This window comes from Aphanomyces invadans (assembly GCF_000520115.1).
Source record: "Aphanomyces invadans strain NJM9701 unplaced genomic scaffold supercont1.73, whole genome shotgun sequence".
NCBI lineage: Eukaryota > Oomycota > Saprolegniomycetes > Saprolegniales > Verrucalvaceae > Aphanomyces > Aphanomyces invadans.
In genome coordinates this window covers 29,240-35,859 of record NW_008580218.1, presented here as the reverse complement: position 1 = coordinate 35,859, position 6,620 = coordinate 29,240, and the positions used below count along the sequence as shown (strand labels likewise).

General features: G+C 52.4%; 4 protein-coding genes across 4 annotated transcripts; all 4 read left to right on the top strand.

The window, feature by feature from the left end:
* Positions 1 to 933: 933 nt before the first annotated feature.
* Positions 934 to 2,725, top strand: H310_14520 (hypothetical protein; the record flags this gene model as incomplete). Its single annotated transcript, XM_008882399.1, has 7 exons — positions 934 to 1,022; positions 1,081 to 1,306; positions 1,370 to 1,528; positions 1,808 to 1,924; positions 1,984 to 2,106; positions 2,246 to 2,332; positions 2,360 to 2,725. The coding sequence occupies 7 exons, from the start codon at positions 934 to 936 to the stop codon at positions 2,723 to 2,725; spliced, it is 1,167 nt and encodes a 388-aa protein (XP_008880621.1).
* Positions 2,726 to 3,470: 745 nt separating this feature from the next.
* Positions 3,471 to 3,722, top strand: H310_14519 (hypothetical protein; the record flags this gene model as incomplete). The annotated part of the gene is made up of 1 exon (XM_008882398.1): positions 3,471 to 3,722. The coding sequence occupies one exon, from the start codon at positions 3,471 to 3,473 to the stop codon at positions 3,720 to 3,722; it is 252 nt and encodes an 83-aa protein (XP_008880620.1).
* A 186-nt stretch (positions 3,723 to 3,908) lies between these two features.
* On the top strand, positions 3,909 to 4,157 carry H310_14518 (hypothetical protein; the record flags this gene model as incomplete). Its single annotated transcript, XM_008882397.1, has 1 exon — positions 3,909 to 4,157. One exon carries the CDS (start codon positions 3,909 to 3,911, stop codon positions 4,155 to 4,157), a length of 249 nt encoding a protein of 82 aa, XP_008880619.1.
* Positions 4,158 to 5,543: 1,386 nt separating this feature from the next.
* On the top strand, positions 5,544 to 6,146 carry H310_14517 (hypothetical protein; the record flags this gene model as incomplete). Its single annotated transcript, XM_008882396.1, has 3 exons — positions 5,544 to 5,910; positions 5,988 to 6,103; positions 6,138 to 6,146. 3 exons carry the CDS (start codon positions 5,544 to 5,546, stop codon positions 6,144 to 6,146), a joined length of 492 nt encoding a protein of 163 aa, XP_008880618.1.
* Positions 6,147 to 6,620: the final 474 nt, after the last annotated feature.

Genomic DNA, 6,620 nt, shown 5'->3' with positions numbered 1-6,620 from the left:
AGCCGACGTCCAATCTCGCGATTGGATATCTTCTCGTGCTTCCAGGCCAAAATTTGGCCCATTTCGATGCCTGTGAGCTTGGGACCCCTTGGCATGATACGCAGTTGACCAATTTTGTCATGATTAGCGCCACAATGTTGCCTACTCATTGGCCAAATCCCCACACCATTTTCCATTTTGAATGCGACTTTTAACATTTAGAAATTTTAAAGCGCAGTGCGCATACAAATATGCCCGATGCCTCAGACTGGGTCAATTCAACCATACTCCTATATGTTGGCAAATTCAAGCTCACCGGCTGTATTGTACTGAAGCAATTTAACTTGAAGATATACCCTTCATGGGAAACAATCTCCGAAGTCTTGGTGTATTTTTTATCTGACATTAATCGCGATTTACTGACGATTTCAATGTGCACATATAATTATTTCGCGCACTGTATCACGGAGAAGGATTGGCGTGATTATTTCCTGTCTGCACGAGAGACACAATCCCGCCAAGACAGTGTGGCGAAAAGGCTCGGTGATTTGTGTCGAAGAGACGTGACGGCGTTGCAACGGTGAAGGCGCCGTCGACGACCTAGGTAGCGTCCTCGCGTGGAAACGGCTGCCTGAAGTGTGGCAGCGATAATCACCGGGTATTCAAGTGCCCAAGGTGCAGCCAGGTGAAGTGCAGCTTTTGTTGGACCAGCGTTTCAAGATACCTCACGGGGCTGCGTCCGCAGCGTCGGAGAAGAGGGACGAAACCAAGCGCAAGATTATTGGCGCTGCCGTGGATATCCAGGATGCGTTGGTTATTGACTGTCCACGCACGGTGGCGTATGATGTCAATGGCGTGACGGCGTTGGCGCTCTTGGACAGCGGCGCCAATCATTCGGTAGTGTGGCCAACGTTCCTGGTGCGTGTCAAAAGTGTCGGTAACTTTGCGTTGGTGATGCGCCAACTGGACCGACCGATCGAGTTGGGCGAGTTCATAGAAGCTATGAAGCTTACAGTGGATCACGACGTCAAGCTGCGGCTGACGTTCGACACTGCCGAAGGGACGTTAGTGTTAGCGAACCTGAAGTGCTGGCACTGCAAGACGCCTGGGCGAAGTTGTCGTGAGTCGCGACGTGAAGGCGCGACTGGGATACTGCTTCCATTTGTTACTGGCGCGAGCGCAGAGTGTGTTCGACCTCAATCAGCTGGGCGGCAAGGAGACTCCGCTGATTGCAGCCACGAAGGTGGTCAAGACGATGGACAAGACTAAATCGTCTCCTGACGAAGCTTTGCTTTACCCTGAAGAAGAGCGAGCATGTTTTCCAGATGTGCAATCTGGATAGTCGATGGAAATCGACCGACGTGCGGTGAGGACTACGTTCGAGAATAAGGTGAGCGATTGCAAGGACATCGATTGCGGCGACGAGTACGCGACACATCTGCTGGAGCTGTTGATGCGTTATAAAGTCGTGTTTCGACTGACTCTGGGCCGAGATCCACCGGTGGACGTGGCGCAACTGGTCGTGACGTTGAAGCAAGACGCGGAACCTGTGCGGTGCAAGGCATGTCGCTACTCAATAGAGCAGCGTGGTTTCATGGCGAAGCACGTTGCTGAGTTGGGCTGCCGGGCTTTGTTTTCGAAACCCCCGTTCGAAGTGGTGTTCGGCACCGTTGTTGGAACGACATTCACATGACTGTGGATATCCGTTTGGTAACGCACAGACGGAGCGCAATATGTGGCTGATGCCGATGTTAGAGGTGATATTGGATCACTTGGCAGGCGCGGAAGTGTTATATATACCCTCGACTTCTTGAAGGGTTACTGGCAGTTTGCGCTGGACAAGACGTCGCAAGAGATGTTCTCGTTCCTCACGGATACGGGCGTTTACGCGCTGACGCGAGTATTGATGAGCGGTACCGACAGCGTGGCTTACTGCCAATCGTCGGTACAAGAAATGGCATGATATGGCTGGACGATTTGCTTGGATACGATCGCGGTCTCAAGCTGAATCCCAAGAAGTGTCGGTTGTACGAGACCGAAACGCACTGGTGTGGACGAATTGTGTCGTTCGATGGCGTCAAGCATAACCGAGAACGCATCAACGCGTTGCAAGAACTGAAGAGGCCGGTGATTGGCCAAGACCTTAGCAGGTTCTATGCGCCATGAATTGGATGCGCATGTCGATCCCAAGGTACAATGTGATTGTACACCCGATTACCGATCTGTTGGAGTCGGTCTACATGGCGGCGGCGGTCGAACGCGCCAGAATGTGGACAAGGTCCTCCTCGCTAAGGTGGGGTGGAACGCTGACCACGCAGCGTGCTTGCGACAGTGCAAGGAAGCGCTCAGCCAGGTGGTGACCCTAGCGTAACCGAAGCAGGATCGGCTGATTTGTGTGTTTGCCGACGCCAGCGATTTGCATTGGGGTGGCGTCGTGACTCAAATCCCTCGCGACCAGGTGGATCGCAAACTGGACAGTCAAGACCATGAGCCGCTGATGTTTCTGAGTGGTACGCTTTCTGGCGCCGCTCAGCGATGGGCCATTGTCGAGAAGGAGGCGTTCTCGATCGTGGAGTGTTTGAAGCGGGCAGACTATGTTCTGCGCAAGCCCGGTGGATTTGCGTTGTTCACCGATCAAGCAAACCTCAAGTTCATTTTCCACCCGGCGTCCGTGAACGTCGCGATTCCCAAGTATACGGCAGCGAAGCTGGATCGCTGGGCGTTGCTTTTCATGGGGTACGATTAAACCATCTACGACATTTCGCCGTTGTGAAGTAAAGACTTTGTCTGGCCAACGATGGCAGAAGTGGTGGACAAACAAGTCCAAGCCATCGGTGGAGGTAATTTTCCCGCGGCAGAGTGGGCCCGGAAGCTAGTGGAAATTGGTGGCGGGAAAGTGCCATTATTAAAGACGTCGACAGGTGCGGTGTGGATCCCGACCGCTGCTAGCGGACTGCAAGTGAGACTGTGCATGGTGGCGCAAATTAGTGCTGGGAGACACCGTGGTATTTCCGCGACGAAAGTAGTCCTGGGCGAGCGTTTTTGGTGATCTGTAAGGTGTCGGACGTCGCGTATTGTGTGGATCGGTGTTTGCATTGCGCCAGTACCGGTGGTCATGTTTTGAGATCGTATGGTGCAACGGTCCACGTGACGAAGTCGAAAGAGATCCTGCACTAGAATTTCTTTTTCATGGACGGTGGCTACATCCTCGTAGCTAAGGACGACTTCAGCCAGTTGAAGTGGCTTAAGAAACGATCGTTGCCAGCGCTCAAGTGGTTGTGTGTTTGGCGTGTGCAATCATTGGGTGAGTGATCAAGGCTCACACCTCAAGAACGAGGTGATTGCCGAGCTCCAGCACCTGCAAGTAGCTCATCATCATTTCACAACCGCCAGATGTCCGTGGGAAACGGAACGGTGGAAAGTTCGATGAAAATGACCCTCAAGACGTTCCGAGCCTTGTTATCGGAATGGTTGATGCAGCCCGACCAATGATGGCAGATTCTGCCGGTGATGATACTGGTGCTAAACGAGAACCCCTCGGAGACTCTCGGTGGAACGGCTCCGATCACGGTCATGACGGGTCGACCAGCGATGTCGCCCTGGGTCGCATTGTCCTCCCCGGTCCGACGAAGACAACGACCTTGGAAGAGCTGAGGTCGTTGCTTCAAGCTCAAGTCGTCAGTACTCTCGCTGGACAGTATGCACGAGAAGATTGTGGAGGCGTTGTCGAAGAAGCGCTTTAAGAATCGCGAAAGAAGGCTAAAAAGCAATGCGCCGAAATGACACAATTCGACGTGGGTGATTTTGCTTTGTACATGGACCTGTGATCCACGACTCACTCCAAGTTTAGCGTCACTGGGCGACGACCAGCTCAAGCTTTCAAGACAATTTAGGATTGGATTTTTGAAAGCCAAAATTTGGTCACGGGCATGGTCCGTGAAGCCCACAGCAGTAGGCTCAAGTTTCATGCCGACGATCCTCTCGAGGTGACTGAAGAGTTGTTGCTCCATATCGCACACAATGCAGATGGACTCGTGGTCGACAAGTTCATCGACTGCCACTACAACGACCGTCTAGGCGTCTACGAAGTGCTTGTGAGCCGGCGCGGCCTACAGGGTATGAATAATTCGTGGGAGCCCGCGAGCAACTTGCTGGAAGATCTCCCACCGCATTCATGAAGTATGTGCGGGTAAACGTTCAGGATCACGGTGGTCGCGATGGCGAAGGCGTTGGGGATGCAACCGTTGATGGGGAGGTATTTCGAATTTCCATTCGCAGTACCCCTGGACCCCCCCAAGATGCAGCCCAAGGGTTTAGTCCCTTGGTTGGTATGCCGGAAGATCCTTCGGGCTAATTGAGTGTCTGTGAGCAGATGTCTGACTAGGGTAGGGTCAAGCTCCAGCGGTAAGCCGCCGCTGGGGGAATCTACTTCGTGGTTTGCCTTTGAAATCGGAGTTCGCGAGGTCCGCAGGTGGAAACACAACCGTCGTCGAAAGGGTTGCATTTCTTGATATAACCATCTTATAGTCAAATCGATTCGAATTTGGAGTTCCCAGGCGAATCGAATCGACTTGGCAAATCGAATTGAGAGTTGCCTTATCCAATCAAAACACATTATTTCATGTTCCTTCAACTGCTGCACTGTCTATTACGGCGATGGTGCTCACACAAAGCACCCCACCGAGTCACCGATACAACACGGTCTTCCCAGTCACCACCAGTTTCGACAGAGCAACCAACCACGAATCTGTACCGAATGCGAGCCAACGTTGTCGTCAAAGAGACCGTCTATGGTCGAGACCACAATGGAAAAAAGAAGCGACTCCAGCCGTGTTCGAGGGAGCGTCTTGGGAGCGATCCAGGAACGGATTTTCTTGTTTGCACGTCCGAACATTGTGTCATTGGCAAGTCATGAGTCCGACCCACGGGGCTAGTCTGTGTCCCGCGACGAGCCTACTCTCAACACTTAGACATGTTCATCATCAGTTTTGTATGGTATAGTTATTTTAGTATTTTTGGAGGCAAGTCGATTCAGCAAATCGACTCAGAAGTCCAAATTTCACTGAAAAAGGCAATACCAACGATTAAATTCTTAACTACACCATTGCCCGTTCAATGTGGCCAAACCAGCAATCAATGTGGTTTCGAAGTTTTAATTTCTTCGAACGTCGAAGTACACCTGGAATCTATTTCAATCAAAGTGGTTTAATGGCCACCTGTAAATTGTAATTCGATCAAAACATGTATTGATAAAGGTTTGCTTTTGGCGGGCATCCGCAACCACGAATCTAGTCAGGGGCACAAGGAACGAGTGATTGCCAATACTTCACGTCGAGTGACGGAGAAGGAAAAAGAAGAACGACAGGAAGCGGAGGCCCAAAAGGAGCTCGAAGAAGTCGAACGTGTACGTTCGCTTGCAGGTTCATATCAACTCATGACTTTGTAGAATGCCCGAGCGAAGTTCGCCATGGACATGCGTGGTCGATCCATTGCTGTGGTTTCCGACAGATTCGACATCCCAATTGGAGCAGGACCTGTGTTGCCACCTCCACATGCAGAAGACGATGGCGAAGTCCCGCCACCGCCTCCTCCTCGTCACCAGCTATACCTCGCCGGCGAGCCAGCCAACACTGACAAAATTGAAAAGTCCAAAGGGTTTTACACCGCTGTTTCCTGCACAAGGTGCAGCAGATCGTGTCCGGGTCGAAGCCGGCTGTCTTCGTAAAGCCCGCCGGCCAGACTATGGCGGGTGGTCCACAGTCAGCGTGCGTGTTGTGGACGACGAAACCGAGCAAGCGACGATCCAGGCGGAAGCCGCGGCATTTGAAGCCAAGAAGACGCAAATCCAAATCGAACGCGACAACGACTTTCTCATGGACGAGTCGTTACATGCCGACAATGCGATGGGTGCGTTCAATCGTGGGGCGGGCGGTACAAGGGCATTGCGCTCGACGGCGCGGGCCCGCCCCGAGAGGACTCGAAGAAAGACATGGCCGTGGCCCCTGTAGCCTTTCAGATCAAGAAGGGGGGTCGGAAACTCCAAGGCAAGTACGTCGATGTGTCGCTGAGCCGTGCTACGACTTGGCAGCTCGACTCGTTCACGACGTCCAAGTGGATGCAACTGGTCAGGACTCCCTGGTTGACGTGTCCTTGAGTAGGTCGTCTAATGTCGTTCGATAAAAATATGTATTGACAAAGTTTATTCTCCATAGTGCGTGTTCTCCAGGCGACTGGCTGCGTGGACAGACACAAGACAGTGCAAAGACATCTTTGTCGTCAAGACGGCGGTCAAGCAAGACAATGATTCAACAGCGGCACGTTCTAAGAGGTCCATTCGCGCCGTCAAGGTAGCGTGTACACCAGAGGTATGAATTTCCGAACGTCTTGAGGGGAGAAAGTGCTTGCTCTTAGCCTTCAGCACGCTGAAGCAACCGTCAATAGGATTGCACATCGGCAAGTACGGTCCAAGGCGTAGCAAGACGCAGTCATCGTGCCCAGGCATGCGGGTCTCAGTTTGGCTGTGGGCGGGTGCGTTGTCAAGGACTACGACCTTGCCGCGGAATTCGGCTTGGAACGATGGCAGAGACTTGACGGCAAGGTAGATGGCTTCTGCAAATTCTGCGTTCTCTTCCATCCGAATG